This window comes from Semicossyphus pulcher, unplaced genomic scaffold (genome assembly GCF_022749685.1).
Source record: "Semicossyphus pulcher isolate SPU_LCO1_2020_fin unplaced genomic scaffold, fSemPul1.0.p SCAF_9, whole genome shotgun sequence".
Classification (NCBI taxonomy): domain Eukaryota; kingdom Metazoa; phylum Chordata; class Actinopteri; order Labriformes; family Labridae; genus Semicossyphus; species Semicossyphus pulcher.
Window position 1 is genome coordinate 31141056 of NW_027211770.1, and position 16278 is coordinate 31157333.

Sequence of the window (16278 nt, forward strand, 5' to 3'; positions counted from 1 at the left end):
AAAATCAGGAAGTGGACTCGTGATACGTTTTCTTGTTTTCTACAAGCGGCAACCTCCGGTGTTGAAAAATGAAGCCAATGCGGAAGTGCAAAAAACTGCAGAAATAAACATGTTTACAGCCTGGTACAAAAAACGGTTTTGTTATAAATAGCTAATTTTATTGTTCAGGATACCTGTACGGGGGGTGAATCTTTTTATAACACACTCGTTTTAATTATATTAAGCCTTAAATTATAGGGGTCGGATCACTTGATTGATAGGTGGATCCTGCTGGCTGTCTGCTAGACGTCAACACAGACACAGACACTGAGCTTAACTTCACCTGTTTGTGTTGTTGGAGACTTTTTGGGATTTTTTCATTCAGAGTTTAGACAAATAATCTCTCTGTGGGATTTATGGAACTTTATGGCCGTGCAAGAAGTCTGAGCTCCAGCTTTTCGGTGAGTTAAATGTTCGTGTTATTGTATTGAAATATTTTAGCACTAAGTAGAAGGTATACTGTGCTCCCTTTAGCTGCTTGTTAGCCTGTGCAGTGTTTATTTATTTAATCGTCGGTCAGTAAATAGGAGTCAGGATTTGTTGGCGTTTCCCCGGAGAGATTACAGCGGACCGTAGTGATGAAGAGACCGGTGCTTTTACGTTTCCAGTTACGTGTCGGCTCGCCGCTCTCTCACCGGGCGAACGAGCAGCGAGTCCGCTACCTCTTTAGCCTGATAACTAAACACCTGCAGTCAGTCACCGACAGAATCTCCTGCTGGGAAAGTCAAACCAGCTCATTCATGATTTATACATTCTATGGATAATAACCGTTAGCTACGCTGAGGAGCATATAGCCTAGCTTCATAGCCGTAGCTGGCTGATTCATGCGGCCCGCCCATAAAGCTCAGCCATAGGCTGTAGCTCGGTCGCGCTCCGCCTCTTTGCCCTAGATTAGCCGTCTCTAGCATTTCCAATATGGCGACCCCCAGCGGCGGCGCAATTCGGGCTTCCAAACGCTTCTTCAGAAACCAATGGGTGAAGTCACTGAGACTACGTCCATTATTTATACAGACTATGGTTTTCTACCACACAGGGTGAAACTAAAGAAGCTAAAGGTTGAAAAAATAAGTAAATAAGAGTAATTACCTGATATCGGCGGTGTTGCATGTAAATTTGGCTGCAGCCTGCATAACTTTACGTCGAATTAATCCTTCCAACCACTGTTTGATCATTTGAATTAAGGCCAAGTTTCTCGATTTTATTGGGTTGGACCATAGTCTGTATAAATAAGGTTTGGTCTTGAGTTTGGGCGTGGTTAATTTATCAATAAAAAAAAACAACCTCAAAATATAAAAGTATACCTCAAAATAAGTGAAGTAAGGGATAGTAGTGAGCAGGTTGTGACAGAGGTCTCACCGTGAAGGGTTTCCAACAACCTGCTGATCAAACATTATCCCGCTTATTACACAGCAATTAACTTACGAAATTATTTATTTGGCAAAAAGTATTGATTTGGAAATGTTTATATTAATTTAAAAATGATTATATTTCCATTTAAAAATAGTCCTTTACACTCACAGTGAGAGCTGCGTCCATAGCAATGGTTAACTCTGTAGCCTTCTTAAAATTAGCTAATCTATCCATTATGTAAACGTTGCTATGGAAGCCCTTAGTGGACATGCATCCTTGCATTTAATTTACTCCGTTTTCCCGTAATAACAAGTAATTTCAGTTGTTGGCTCGAGATTTCGACTTAGTCTTCTCATTATTTCGAGAAAACAAAGCTGGTTTTCTCGCGATAACAGGACAATTTTCTGTCGATCTAGAAAACAGAACAACAGGCGGGCCACTGTGATAAAGCCACGGCTGATCAGAGAAGGTTGTTTATGGTGAATCACGGAAACAAGCGAGAGGAAGCCGAAGGAAATGGACTTTTTGACAACTCGAGATGTTTGTGACTGAGGTGGACTTCAGAAAGCACATATTGTTTGGAGGACACAGCGGGGGTCACAAAGGAAAGACAAACCAGCGAGTGACAACAACTTACAGCATTAAGTAGTTCACCAGCAGCGCCAGTGAATCCATCAGCAGCATTACGGACGAGTGTTCCCACTGTGTAAGTATGTTTACAGAAACCACAGTGATTACTTCACATTATAACTGAATGTTCTCGTCAATCAGAGGTATCTTCGCTCCTGGATATTATTTGATAAAAGATCAGTGAAACGCAAGCTTTTTAATGATGCGGTTTAGTTATGATGAACTCTGCCTGCACAGTGTTTGGGACTGACCAAAAGCATATGTAATGATTGTGAGAGCAGTCACTGGCTTTATTTGTGGACTGTGCTCATTAACACGATCCATATGTGCAGGTGGGAAGGATATTCCAGTGGAGGCGACAGATGAAGCAGCCACTGCGAGTCTCCGGTGCACTGAGCACCTGATGGCACAGTCATGATTATTAAAGTTCATTAAGTCACAATATCTTTATTAAAACTAAAATAGTTGCTGATATAAACACAGTGTTAGGAGATATTAATAAAAACTACTGATGCTCTGCTCTTTTGGATTCCTACATCCAGCTATTCAGGAGACGGTCAGGATAACGTTTGAAATTAAGTGTTTGAAACGGATCAATATTCCACCTGGCTTCATTTCACCACCTCACAATCTGTGTCGCCAAATTTCCCCTGTCTCCAGAATGTACGTAGGCATGGGTCAGAGCGTGCTTATCAGTGTGCACATTTTCCCGTCAAGTTTTCTTTATAGATCACAACCTTTGCGTGGGAAGTGACGTACGCCACTTTCAGGACCCGTTTTGTGCGAATGCAACGTTTATAAATGGGACCCCAGGACATGCCTACACTAACGAGGTCAGTTAAGTTAGTTATGATCATCTGACTTGACAGCGGTGCCGCAACGTTATCTCGTGATAACTTGAGAAGTCGAGTTCTAAGGAAACGACCAGAAATGACTCCTTATCACGGGAAAGGGGAGTAAATAAAATGTATGGATGCATGTCCACTAAGGGCTTCCATACATTTCCACTGATGATGAAGTAAGACGTGCTGAACGTGACAGCACGTCAAATTTACCGGACTTCTTTTGCCGATTGATGTGATTAAAGTTAGTCCTCCGGATTGTATGATAAGAGCCGCATCATAGCAACGGTCTGTTCTTCATAGCAACGTCAGAAGCAAGTTTTTAACACAGCCCAGTAATAATAAATATTAAATTCACTGAGCGTAGCTGTTCTCATTATAGATTCGATTCCTTCAGTTAGCATTGGGTTGTTACTCAGGACGTGAAAAATTATTTGAGTTCTTTTTTATTTGCAGAGACAAAAAATAGTACGAAAAAAACATCATTTGCAGAACTTTTTTTTTTTAAAAGAAAATCATAAGTCAGAATAACAGCAAACATTATTAAAGGGAGTAAACCAGTTTGTGTGACAATACAAGTGTGTGGATTTATTCATTTCGTACATGCTCATGGCTAGCATTGTGGGCTAACATGGTTACTCTTGAGGTAAAAAGCTATACATGTTAAAAGTGATAATAATCCCTTCCAGTATACAGGCACTCCTAGTGGGTTTTTTATTGGTACAGCCTGAGGTTATTAGTTTGTTTCAATATGTCATGCATATACACAGGTACATATGTTACTTTAATAAAAAGACTGCGTAAAATGGAATGTGGCAGTGACGTTTTAACCCTGTTTATACAACAATGATTAAAGCTAAACACAGAAATGACGTGGTGTTAATATGAGATGGTTCCAAAAGGCCGGTGTGTTCCCTTCAGCCTTTTCCTCTTCATAAGCTCATGGTGACCTGGATGAACTGGAGAGAGAGATTTATGTTAATATTATTAAAGCTGTCTTGTGATCAGTCATCTAGCAGAGTTGTCAACTTATTCCTTGTTATTTTAACCTTAATTTGAGGGTGACCTTTGTTTACTTTTCTGACCTTATCCCTTTTCCTTCATTCATGTTCTTAAATGAAATCGGTCTGTGTTTTATTGGAGTGTTTAACTTTTAATTGTACAATACTTTAGCCAGCTGTTGTTTGGAAACGTGCTTTATAAATAACCTTTGGTGTGGATTAGCTTTAGAAAAATGGAAAGGTGACATCTCTGTTGTGGAAACTTACATCATCATACTGAAAGGTGGCTGCTCCAGTTTGGGTCGTGTCTCTCCTTCGGAACTGATCTGAAAAATGTGAATGTTTTAAATAGTTTAATTCTTTATTCGGACTAAGCATTTGTTCATTGATATAAAATATATATAAATGATTAGCCTCATAATGAAAGTGTGGTCTGTTTCATTGCATGGGACGTACAGTATGTTTCTGTCAAAGCCTCAACAAGCCTAAGCAGCCCCTTCATCCACCAGAAAAGCTGTTAATAAGCTGACAGTGTTACTTCTTCTTTTCCAACTGTTAAAGCAGCAGCATTTTTTGGGGGGGGGTTGTATTTTTTTTTTAATGCTATTTAATTTAATGCTTCCTTCAGCTCACTTACCAGTCAGGGCTCGCAGTCTTATGCAACAGGTTATGAAATCATCAAAAGCGATACGGCCTTGAGTGCTGTTTCGCTTCATAATGATGTTCATGGCCTGAGGGCTCAGATTGAAACCTGCATAGGCAAGGCAAAGCAAATTCATTTACAGAGCACCATTCATACATAAAGTGCTTTACACATGAAAAACAGAGCATTAATAGGACTCGTGATGCCAATTTTTGCTAGCAAAAAAAAACGCTTTATTGTCACTGAAAGGACATAAGTATCCCAAATGTGCTGTAATTTAGATTTCCTTTCAAACTCTTGATGCAAGATTTTACCTTCTAACCTAATTTAATCCAGTGTACATTCATATTTTTTTGGTGGATATTTTCATTCTGTTTTTTGGTCATGAGACCAGTTTCGCTGTCTAGGAATCATCAGACGCCCCATCTTCAACACATTTACAGTTTGTAGATAATCTGAGCTCTAGTGAGATGGAAAAATCCATAATAAAGAATATCATAATACACATTTTCAAATACTGACCGTTTTAAAACAACTCATTCATAAATAAACAACATGCAATTATAGAATATTGTATATGTGCGTTTAAGTTTTTTGGTTGGTTCTAATATTTGCTTCCTCTCTCAGATTGTTTCCAGGCACAGCTGCTCAGTTTGCCCTGTGACTGTGAGGTCGCCAGTTTCTCTTTCAAACAGGTGAGTTTAAATGTTTTCATTAATTCTGTCAAAGTAGTGGTACTTCAGTTCTCTGCAAGATAAGTCTTTATTGATCCCCACTGGGCAAATTAAAATGTTACAATAACACAAGGACAGAAATACAAACCGATACATAGAGAAAGGTCAAAAAATATTATTATACAATAAAATATACGCAATACAAGAATTGGATTCTTGACCTTTCAACTCATGCCGACACTAAATGAAAATTAAAAAAATGAATGAAAAGGGACAAAAGCTAAAACTATCTACATATGGAGGCTCAACAAGACCAAAAATCATACATTTATAAATTCAGCAATTACTATGGGGTGTGCAAAACATAGTTGAAAACCTCAACATGAATTAAATATTAAAAAAAAACATTCTAATGAAAAAAAAAAATATGAATCCTATATCCATTTGATGTCTGTTTTATGAATTGTATGATAATACATGACCATATCACTCAATTGCAGAAGAGAAATAAAGTTTGCCGTGTTTGACATTGTAGTAATATTACATTAGTTTCATTAATATAACAAACAATTTGCAAATACTTTCATAATCAAGAAATTTTACACTCAAAATAGAAAACAATGCAAAATATATACAATATACCGTGTGGCATCTATGTGTATGTACAAAAAGATCTGTAAGGAAACAGAAACGGCAGGTAAGGATTTAACAATATTTTATTTTCTTCTTGTGGGATTATGGTCCTTTTTTTTCTCTTTTCAGTTCATGAAATCAGCCATATTCTGAGCACTGAACAGGAGCTGAGCTGAATGGACCACAGGAGGAATGTTTTTTTAAGACTGAGTAGCAGAGCTGTATTTTCAGATCACATACATGAATTGTCTTTTAAAAAAATAGTTTTAAACATTAAAAATGCTAATCTCCAGTAATTAAAAAACTTTCTTTACACAAATGTGTTGATTTTAATAAAAAAAGATGACTACATCCTGTTTAACTTGAGCCCATTTTTTATGCTTTGATTCTATTTTTGTAGATGTTTGTTGCACGTAACTGCTGTGATCATGACTTGATGCCGCTCTGATAATGTGCTGTCGACACTGAATCCATAAGAAACAGCAAAAGAATCTACAATACAAAAAAATACACTGATAATAGAGTACATTTGATTGGATGTTAATGTTCAACAATAATCACTTAACTTGTAAGTCTTTTGGCATTAGCATACAACATTCTATATAATCTTTTTTCCATATTAAAAAAAAAAAAAGGTTTTATTTACACTCAATGGTCACACTCAGAAAAAGAAAAGACTATGGGCCCCTTTGACAGATCTGTGGCACATGGTAAAACTGCATGACCACGGTGCATCCCGGTCATGTTTTTGGGTGTCTGGACAGGATAGGACAACTATATCCTTAGTCTTTTGGCATTCTCAGACTGACTGCACCTCGCCAAAAGCAGTATAATGATGACAAGGGAAACAAAAGTTTGCCATCTCAGAGTCTGCTCTCCCATCAACAACTCCATTTGATTGCATTTGAGCAAATGCACCCTGAACCCACCTAGTATGTGCAACTTATTATCTCAATCATTTGTCTTTTAATCGCAGGAAAATTCTGTGCCAATGCCTTGAGACAAGGTTCTTGGTGGTCAAGAGTTCAATGGGCCTGACCACCCATCATTTTAAGACCTTTTTAAGACCTTGGGCGCTCAGCTGGGTGCAAGTACTTTTCACCCAGTTTTATTGCTGCATACTCAACGCTGGTGCTGGGTGTGGAAAGGACAACTATGCACTCGTCTTCTGACATCACCAGATCTGCTGCACCTCGCCAAAAGTGGTATAATGATGTCAGGAGACAATGGAAACAAATGCTTGCATTCTCATGGTCCTCCCTCCCATCAACAACTCCATTTGACTGCATATGAGCAAGTGCATTGAGCAAATGCACCCTGAACCCACCTAGTATGTGCAACTTGTTATCTCAATCATTTGTCTTTTAATCACAGGGAAATTCTACGCCAAAGCCTTTAGACAAGGTTCTTGGTGGTTCACTGCGCCTACAATGGGCCTGACCACACATCATTTTAAAGCCAGTAAGACCTTGGGCGCTCAGCTGGGTGCAAGTACTTTTCGGCCATTTCCATTGCTACATTCTCAAAGTTGGCGCTAGACGTCGAAAGGACAACAATGCCGAAGGCGGTTTAATGATGTCAGGAGGTAAACAAAAGCTCACCGTCTCCCCCTCTCTGTCCCATCAGCAACTCAATTCAATATCATATTAGCCAATGCACTGGTATTTTGGAGGAAAAACAAGGCCTAACATCAGACCTGAGGCCGATTTATGTTTTATATCGGGCACAAAGACACTGAGGAGTTAAACAGGTCCAATCTTATCCCGAAGGCAGGATAGACGGGCTCAGTGAAGGTGGTGTTGACGGTGTGAAGGTGGGTAATTTTATCAGAGATTTTGTAGAAGGACAGAGTGCCAGCGGGCCAGTCCAGGTACACTCCCACTCTGTTTGAGGTGGGGACAGAAATGGGTGCTCTTTTGTTACTGTGCAGCACAGAGTAACCTTCATCAGAGCAGCTCAGACTCCAGGACTGATCATTGCCTCCGAGACAGCTGTCTTCACCTTCCCCCTTCCTTTTGATTCCTTTGTACGTCACTGCTATATAAACGTGTCCTGCCCACTCGACCTCCCAGTAACAGCGACCAGTCAGACTGTTTTTACACAGCAGCTGCTTCCAGTAGGAAAATCTCTCTGGATGTTCAGGATATGTCTGGTTCTCTTTCCCGACTGTCAACTTCTTGGTCTTGTCTGACAGTATGAGCTTTTTGTTTGCTGTGTTTGGGTCCACTTTGAGTTCACAAGCATCTGAAGGAGAGAACAAAATTAAAAACAGCAGCAGTTGTTGTTTGACAAATGAAGTGTTTAATTTTTATTCTTAATTTTTTTTAGGAATGGCTTTTCCAACATCTGTTCCTTTAATGACGTGAAAGTGGTTGCCTGAAGTTATTTGCTATGAGAAGCTGCAGATGCTTGGTTCTCCATGGTTCATGGTTGGCCAACCCTGTCCTGTCAATTAAAATCAATTTTGTATAACTTCTACTCATTAATAAAATCAAAACTTACACTTTCTCAGACCAGGTTTCATTGACTGCGATCCTCCATGGTCCAACCTGGTGCAAAAACAAAGCCATGTCAAAAACAAGGGATGCTTCTGTTGAAGAGAGATATTTTGACCCCCTGACACAAAGAAACTCTACCTACACTCTTGTCGGTCCCTACCTGAGAGTGTATGATCTCTGCAGACCAGAAGAAAGCTGCTTCCCTCCTGAGTCTCCTGGATTATTGTAGCTCAGGTCCAGCTCTCTCAGATGGGAGTGACTGGATCTTAGAGCAGAAGCCAGAGAAGCACAGCCTGCCTTTGTGATCAGACAGCCCGAGAGCCTGTAAACACACCAACACACAGCATACTGAGCACGATATTCGAAACGTCCTTCTCTCTGGTCCACCTGGAGGAACCCAAGGTGTTCCCAGGCCAGAAGAGATTTATGATCCCTCCAGTGAGTTCTGGGTCTTCCCCTGGGTCTTCTCCCTGTTGGACTTAGTTTTCAACGCAAAGAAGAATTTACTCCGAGCTCCCTCCAGATGTCCAACCTCCTTACCATGTCTTTAAGGCTGAGCCCAGCCACCATACCACCATGAGGAATGTCCTTTTGTCTTCTTGTATCTGCAATCTCAGTCTTTCGGTAACAGCAGAAACCTCATGACCACAGGTGAGGTTTGGAAGTAGATGAACCATCCAAATCTGAGGTTCAATGGGATAGACCAGGCCTAAACCTGGTTACTCATATTCTTATCCCTAACTTCCACTCAACCTGCATATATGTGTTTTTTTGCTGAACTGAACCGACAGTCCAACCTTCTGGCCTGCAAGTTCCTGGGTGCATCTTACTAAGTTATCCAGGCCTCCCACCACTACCATACAGCAATGGCCGAAAGCCTCTGTCTCTTGTAGGAGCCCTACTCCAGCCCTGATCTGACCAATCCCTGTGTGGCCAATGTGGGATAGCTGATGTAATTTTAACTATAGTTGGTGACCACTTCGAACCCCTGTAACAGCTGCATCCACCAGTTACTCCCACCAAATTCAAATTAGTTTGGAACATCAAAGTTCACCATTGATTTCAAAGTGGCGACAAACATGCTTCTGTACACATTTGGATAGACCCATGTTCCCATCAGAGGAACATTCCTTTTGATGGACGCCAGTTCTTCAATTGAAATTTTACCAAATCATGTAGAAAATCAGGCAAACAACTTCTTAAGCTCGTTCTCCATAAAAGCAACCATGTTTTCCTTAAGAAGCTGTAACAAAACAATATTCACTTAACTTTCAGTTTCATGAAACTTTAAACAGACATTTTGCATCTGAGAGGCAAAACTTCTTCAAGATCTTCAACCAAGTGCAGTTGCTTTTTGGATTGAATTTAGAATGAGCATGACCTGAAAGACTGAGTAAGTATTTATTTTATTTGTGGCTGCTGTAGTCGGTCAGTGTGATTGTACATTACACACCATAAATATGGAGCCCAGGTCTGGTTTACTGCCACTGAAAACCTCTGATGTCTCCTGTTGGACTCTGTGAAGAAAACATGATCCACTTAAGATTGTTACAAATGATTACAACAGACGGACACTTAGCAGACCGATTAATGTATGCAGTACTGTTAGAGTGGTGTCATACTATATATAGATACCCCTACAAAGAGTATTTGTGCTGAAAAGCTCTGCTGACTCACTTTGAATTTGAATTTTGACGACTGAAATCAAAAGGCTTATCCATGGACCAGTTTCTCTTTAGGGACATACCGCTTGGTACGGGAGAACCTTTCCTTTCTTGCTCAGTCCTGAAATAAAATAGAAAATTGACAAGACATTAAGACAATTTATGGAAAACTTTAAAGACTTGCTGACTAACCTAGAAATGTAATCTTACCTTTTGAAAGTAACAGGCTCACTCATGGACCTGTTTCTCTTTAGGGACATACCGCTTGGTACAGGAGAATCTGCTCTGTCCTGCTGCGTCCTTAGTTTCAATGGGTCACTAAAAAAGACAAAGAGAATTAAATGAACATTTGTGCTTTACGGTTCTGCTGACTAACCTAGAAATGTAATCTTACCTTTTGAAAGCAACAGGCTCACCCATGGACCAGTCACTCTTTAAGGATACACCGCTTGGTACAGGAGAATCTGCTCTGTCCTGCTGCGTCCTGAAAGAAATTACGAATTGACAAAAGACAATTCAATTTCAATTTCTGTGAAGAAATATAGTGTGTGTTTCAAGCAATCAGCAGCCTCCGAGACTGAATAATGAAGCCAACACATAAGAGAAACAAACTGCAGTTTACAGCCATAGACTGTATAGAAAAAGAGGGTGTAGCCAACAATACGTGTTTGCGGACTGCTATTTTTTTTAATTTCTGCATTTTGGCCAAAATGCGAAGCAACATATCTGTGAAGGTTCTCAGTCAGCCAGGTCATGGTAATTCAAAGCTTCATCCAAAAGGCAACTGGACCGGCAACTGGAAAGTTCTTGAAGACGTTTCACCTCTCATCCGAAAGGCTTCTTCAGTTCTGACTGGTGGAGCTTGAAATATAATCCTCCGTGGGTCATTAATATGCCAATAGATGTTATAATCATTTTAGATTAAGCTTCAGATGACCATGACCTGGATGACTGAGAACCTTCACAGACATGACTTCAATAACGTTTGTGTACATACAATTCGACTTTAAAATGTAATCAAAAACTAATCAGGATTGTTACAAGAAGCTAATCGCTTTGAATCCAAGGACCGAACTGTCATGGTACTGAACGACGTTACATCCTCTCCTCACTGAAAAAGCAGGTTTTACACAGTACTCAGACTTTTCTGGATCGAGACAGTGTACACATTTTAAGCTGAGCTCTGGCATGGAAAGTTCAGGATCTTGATCTTACCTCTCAGGTGGGTCCTGGCTCTCATGTTCCTCAGACAGAGTGGTGTCGGAGGCTGGGACTCCCTCATCCTTCTCTTCAGGCTTACTCATGGTTTAATTACAACTGTGATCAACTCTGTCCATAAATTCCCCCAGATCTTTTTATTCCATTAAAGTAGCAAAACAGTCCAGCCTTTAAATCTTAAACAGGATTATTTTCTATGATATAATCATAAGTTAAGCAGGAAGTAAAGTGTAGGTAGTCTAATAATCCAATGATAATTATTTACAAGGCAAAAATAGCAAAACACCAAACTGTTCCAGGAATCCAGCCTCTCTAAAGGGAGTGTTGGCTCCTTGTATTTGTTTTATATGGTTATAATCCAAACATCAAGGACCTTTGGACTTTGGGTTGGACACACTGAAACAGTAAACAGTGGAAGATAACACCCAGGCAAATGTGGAGCTGAAATGTGGAGCTCTAGAATAGAACAGAAGAGAACATATGTTAATTGCCAGAGGCACAGGTACAGGACGGTTCATTGAAATTTGGTGTGTGTTGCTCCAAACGTCAGCTTTATAAACTATAAAAGATAGAAGAGTGACTACTTTATATGTAATCAATAACATATAATCATATTTGATAAACCGAATGTTTTATAACTAGATACTCTCAGAATAAAAGTGAAAGTACTTACCGAGGTCACCTCAATCTGCACTTTCTTTTTGCTGGCCTCAGCTGTCCACCACTTAACTAACTGCTAACTAACAAAACTAACTGCAAGTGCGTCACTTTTGCCTGCTTTTTATTCCTGTCTCTAATTACATATCCTCTGCCCGTCTGTCATGTTAGCCCTTCTCCACAACACATTTTAACTTCCTGTTCAACTTGTTTTGTAAGTCAAATGTTTATGTCTCCAAAACAAAGTCTTGCTCTCATGCTGTCCTTTGTTTTTACACCTTCACATATTCTAGTCTACTGTTCAATTCATTTATTATTATCCCCACTGATGTCAGCTTTTCCTCTTCTCTTCTGATACTTCTCACAACTAGACATTAATATATTTTTTTAACCCTGTTGCACTATTGATTTCTTTACTGTCACACCTCAACATGACCAGACCCACATTCATCTTATTTCTATTTTTAATAACTTAACTTGATCATATCATAATTACAGCTGGAATAATATGAGATGTTTTATTAACTGTGCTCCAATGTTAATCTGTCAAAGCACACCAGTTAAAGTATAAAATGAAATTCGTCCACCTGACCATGAATGTTTAGGTTTTTATACCTTACTGTGTAATGACGTGTCCCTACGAGAACGCTACTCTGTGTCTGATCTGACTACTTCATAGTGTACAACAAAGGAGAATTCAGGACATTGGTAACACAACAAAATCACCACTAAAGGTGGAGTACGGCTTTAGAAGTGCGTAAAAAGGATCATTATTTGTACCAAAGTGAACGTGCGAACTCAGGCGGAACTTGCTCCGAAAACGCACTTTTATTTAATTGCAAACATTAGAGATTTAAACGTTTTATAAACATTATTTAGCATTAACAGTAGCATTAAAAAATTCTCTAAAGTCTGAAACCGAGTTACCTGTTTGTTACATTACCTTCTCAGCGCTGACTTTTCGTGGTGCGACTTGCGAAAGGGAAGCAACATCAGGAAGTGGCCTCGTGATACTTTTTTCACTGTATGATGAAGAAATTCTGTAGTTAGGCAAGGCTTAGATTGCAGCTTCTCTACATTAAGGAAACTGTTTTCTTGTTTTCTACCACACAGGGTGAAACTAAAGAAGGTTCCAGAGAAAAGCAGCAGGAGATCAAAATCTAGTGAACTGTGTGAACCCGTCAGCGCTTGAAAAAATAAGTAAATAAGAGTAATTACCTGATATCGGCGGTGTTGCATGTAAATTTGGCTGAAGCCTGCATAACCTTGCGTCGAATTAATCCTTCCAACCACTGTTTGATCATTTGAATTAAGGCCAAGTTTCTCGATTTTATTGGGTTGGACCATAGTCTGTATATATAAGGTTTGGTCTTGATTTTGGGCGTGGTTAATTTATCAATAAAAAAACCCCCCAAAATATAAAAGTATATATTGTGACAGTTGTCTCACCCTGAAGGGTTTCCTCTGCTATAACAACCTGCTGATCAAACATTATCCCGCTTATTACACAGCAATTAACTTCAAAAAATATTGATTTGGAAATGTTTATATTAATTTAAAAATGATTATATTTCCATTTAAAAATAGTCCTTTACACTCACAGTGAGAGCTGCGTCCATAGCAATGGTTAACTCTGTAGCCTTCTTAAAATGAGCTAATCTATCCATTATGTAAACGTTGCTATGGAAGCCCTTAGTGGACATGCATCCTTGCATTTAATTTACTCCGTTTTCCCGTAATAACAAGTAATTTCAGTTGTTGGCTCGAGATTTCGACTTAGTCTTCTCATTATCTCGAGAAAACAAAGCTGGTTTTCTCGAGATAACGGGACAATTTTCTGTCGATCTAGAAAACAGAACAACAGGCTGGCCACTGTCATATTACAGACCAGGGGTCTTATTTATAAAAGAGGGTGTAGAATCCAGACGAAAACTGTATGTACGGAGAAAACCTGCAAATAGCGTGCGCCAAAAATAATTCAGATTTATAAAACCGTGCGTTCCGTTCTTTTGGATTCCTACATCCAGCTATTCAGGAGACGGTCAGGATAACGTTTGAAATTAAGTGTTTGAAACGGATCAATATTCAACCTGGCTTCAGTTCACCACCTCAAAATCTGTGTCGCCTAATTTCCCGTCCCCAAAATATACGGAGGCATGGGTCAGAGCGTGCTTATCAGTGTGCACATTTTCCCGTCAAGTTTGGGAAGTGACGTACGCCACTTTCAGGACCCGTTTTGTGCGAATGCAACGTTTATAAATGGGACCCCAGGACATGCCTACACTAACGAGGTCAGTTAAGTTAGTTATGATCATCTGACTTGACAGCGGTGCCGCGACGTGATCTCGTGATAACTTGAGAAGTCGAGTTCTAAGGAAATGACCAGAAATGACTCCTTATCACGGGAAAGGGGAGTAAATAAAATGTATGGATGCATGTCCACTTAGGGCTTCCATACATTTCCACTGATGATGAAGTAAGACGTGCTGAACGTGGCAGCACGTCAACTTTACCGGACTTCTTTTGCCGATTGATGTGATTAAAGTTAGTCCTCCGGATTGTATGATAAGAGCCGCATCATAGCAACGGTCTGTTCTTCGTAGCAACGTCAGAAGCAAGTTTTTAACACAGCCCTGTAATAATAAATATTAAATTCACTGAGCGTAGCTGTTCTCATTATAGATTCGATTCCTTCAGTTAGCATTGGGTTGTTACTCAGGACGTGAAAAATTATTTGAGTTCTTTTTTATTTGCAGAGACAAAAAATAGTACGAAAAAAAACATCATTTGCAGAACTTTTTTTTTTTTTAAAGAAAATCATAAGTCAGAATAACAGCAAACATTATTAAAGGGAGTAAACCAGTTTGTGTGACAATACAAGTGTGTGGATTTATTCATTTCGGACATGCTCATGGCTAGCATTGTGGGCTAACATGGTTACTCTTGAGGTAAAAAGCTATACATGTTAAAAGTGATAATAATCCCTTCCAGTATACAGGCACTCCTAGTGGGTTTTTTATTGGTACAGCCTGAGGTTATTAGTTTGTTTCAATATGTCATGCATATACACAGGTACATATGTTACTTTAATAAAAAGACTGCGTAAAATGGAATGTGGCAGTGACGTTTTAACCCTGTTTATACAACAATGATTAAAGCTAAACACAGAAATGACGTGGTGTTAATATGAGATGGTTCCAAAAGGCCGGTGTGTTCCCTTCAGCCTTTTCCTCTTCATAAGCTCATGGTGACCTGGATGAACTGGAGAGAGAGATTTATGTTAATATTATTAAAGCTGTCTTGTGATCAGTCATCTAGCAGAGTTGTCAACTTATTCCTTGTTATTTTAACCTTAATTTGAGGGTGACCTTTGTTTACTTTTCTGACCTTATCCCTTTTCCTTCATTCATGTTCTTAAATGAAATCGGTCTGTGTTTTATTGGAGTGTTTAACTTTTAATTGTACAATACTTTAGCCAGCTGTTGTTTGGAAACGTGCTTTATAAATAACCTTTGGTGTGGATTAGCTTTAGAAAAATGGAAAGGTGACATCTCTGTTGTGGAAACTTACATCATCATACTGAAAGGTGGCTGCTCCAGTTTGGGTCGTGTCTCTCCTTCGGAACTGATCTGAAAAATGTGAATGTTTTAAATAGTTTAATTCTTTATTCGGACTAAGCATTTGTTCATTGATATAAAATATATATAAATGATTAGCCTCATAATGAAAGTGTGGTCTGTTTCATTGCATGGGACGTACAGTATGTTTCTGTCAAAGCCTCAACAAGCCTAAGCAGCCCCTTCATCCACCAGAAAAGCTGTTAATAAGCTGACAGTGTTACTTCTTCTTTTCCAACTGTTAAAGCAGCAGCATTTTTTGGGGGGGGGTTGTATTTTTTTTTTAATGCTATTTAATTTAATGCTTCCTTCAGCTCACTTACCAGTCAGGGCTCGCAGTCTTATGCAACAGGTTATGAAATCATCAAAAGCGATACGGCCTTGAGTGCTGTTTCGCTTCATAATGATGTTCATGGCCTGAGGGCTCAGATTGAAACCTGCATAGGCAAGGCAAAGCAAATTCATCTACAGAGCACCATTCATACATAAAGTGCTTTACACATGAAAAACAGAGCATTAATAGGACTCGTGATGCCAATTTTTGCTAGCAAAAAAAAACGCTTTATTGTCACTGAAAGGACATAAGTATCCCAAATGTGCTGTAATTTAGATTTCCTTTCAAACTCTTGATGCAAGATTTTACCTTCTAACCTAATTTAATCCAGTGTACATTCATATTTTTTTGGTGGATATTTTCATTCTGTTTTTTGGTCATGAGACCAGTTTCGCTGTCTAGGAATCATCAGACGCCCCATCTTCAACACATTTACAGTTTGTAGATAATCTGAGCTCTAGTGAGATGGAAAAATCCA

The 16278-nt window shown here is 39.2% G+C and overlaps 2 protein-coding genes and 2 long non-coding RNA genes across 6 annotated transcripts in view; 1 reads left to right on the forward strand and 3 right to left on the reverse strand.

The window, feature by feature from the left end:
- Window positions 1–6152, forward strand: part of LOC138584248 (uncharacterized) — a 38039-nt gene extending 31887 nt beyond the window's left edge. The window contains exon 8 of the mRNA XM_069656437.1: window positions 5942–6152. Within this exon, the coding sequence (XP_069512538.1) occupies window positions 5942–5965 (24 nt within the window). The 3' untranslated portion in view covers window positions 5966–6152. The remainder of the gene's footprint in view (window positions 1–5941) is intronic.
- Window positions 3423–4198, reverse strand: LOC138584256 (uncharacterized). The gene is made up of 2 exons (XR_011305438.1): window positions 4130–4198; window positions 3423–3820 (listed from the first exon to the last, which is right to left on the reverse strand). It is a non-coding gene; the product is annotated as an uncharacterized lncRNA (long non-coding RNA).
- On the reverse strand, window positions 5244–12870 carry LOC138584244 (E3 ubiquitin/ISG15 ligase TRIM25-like). 3 transcript variants are annotated; one of them, XM_069656429.1, is made up of 8 exons: window positions 12793–12870; window positions 11190–11648; window positions 10369–10458; window positions 10185–10292; window positions 9988–10095; window positions 8471–8632; window positions 8315–8361; window positions 5244–8056 (listed from the first exon to the last, which is right to left on the reverse strand). In XM_069656429.1, the coding sequence occupies exons 2-8, from the start codon at window positions 11276–11278 to the stop codon at window positions 7527–7529; spliced, it is 1134 nt and encodes a 377-aa protein (XP_069512530.1). In that variant the 5' UTR covers window positions 11279–11648; window positions 12793–12870; the 3' UTR covers window positions 5244–7526. The 3 variants fall into 3 exon arrangements, with proteins under 3 accessions (XP_069512530.1, XP_069512529.1, XP_069512528.1); XM_069656428.1 differs by lacking the exon at window positions 12793–12870 and adding an exon at window positions 11866–12784; XM_069656427.1 differs by lacking the exon at window positions 12793–12870 and having other exon boundaries at window positions 11190–12784.
- A 1872-nt stretch (window positions 12871–14742) lies between these two features.
- LOC138584255 (uncharacterized) lies at window positions 14743–15965 on the reverse strand. The gene is made up of 3 exons (XR_011305437.1): window positions 15790–15965; window positions 15420–15478; window positions 14743–15110 (listed from the first exon to the last, which is right to left on the reverse strand). It is a non-coding gene; the product is annotated as an uncharacterized lncRNA (long non-coding RNA).
- Window positions 15966–16278: the final 313 nt, after the last annotated feature.